The 440-nt window shown below is 68.4% G+C and overlaps 1 protein-coding gene across 1 annotated transcript in view; it reads right to left on the bottom strand.

Moving 5' to 3' along the window:
* The window catches only part of CFAP45 (cilia and flagella associated protein 45), a 32,008-nt gene that overhangs the window by 10,765 nt on the left and 20,803 nt on the right, over positions 1 to 440 (bottom strand). Inside the window, 2 exon segments of the mRNA XM_009880804.1 lie at positions 11 to 120; positions 198 to 434. Coding sequence (XP_009879106.1) covers positions 11 to 120; positions 198 to 434 — 347 coding nt within the window.

The following is a 440-nucleotide window of genomic DNA, read 5'->3' as shown; positions in this document are numbered from 1 at the left end:
CCGCCCCCGCCACTTACTTGGGGAACCAGTTGGGGTCTCCCACGAAGAGCCCATCGCCCTTGGCCACAGCCAGGCTGCCCAGGTTCATCAGGGTCCTCTGCACGCATGCCATGTTCTTCCCTGCAAGGCCCCAGGCAGGTTCGGCCCCGTCCCCATCCATCCCCGTCCCCATCCCCTGCACCCACCCAGCCGCTCACCTTCCCAGAGGTCGACGGTCTGGAAGATGTCGGTGGCGGCAATGCCGTAGCGCTCGGCCGCCTGCAGGAACTGCGAGATCTGTTCCATCTGCTTGAAGGCCATGGCGGACGCCTGGATCTTGGCCACCGGGCTCTGGCCCCGCGGGTGCAGGCTGTTGATGAGCCGGCACAGCACCTGGCCAGGAGGGAGCTGGGGGTCAGGCGGCACGGCACAGTGGCCCCCCACCCCAGCCAGCCCTGGGG

This window comes from Charadrius vociferus, unplaced genomic scaffold (genome assembly GCF_000708025.1).
Source record: "Charadrius vociferus isolate BGI_N301 unplaced genomic scaffold, ASM70802v2 scaffold1863, whole genome shotgun sequence".
In the NCBI taxonomy this organism is placed as follows: domain Eukaryota; kingdom Metazoa; phylum Chordata; class Aves; order Charadriiformes; family Charadriidae; genus Charadrius; species Charadrius vociferus.
The sequence above is the reverse complement of the archived record's forward strand: the minus strand, read 5'-3'. Positions and strand labels throughout refer to the sequence as shown.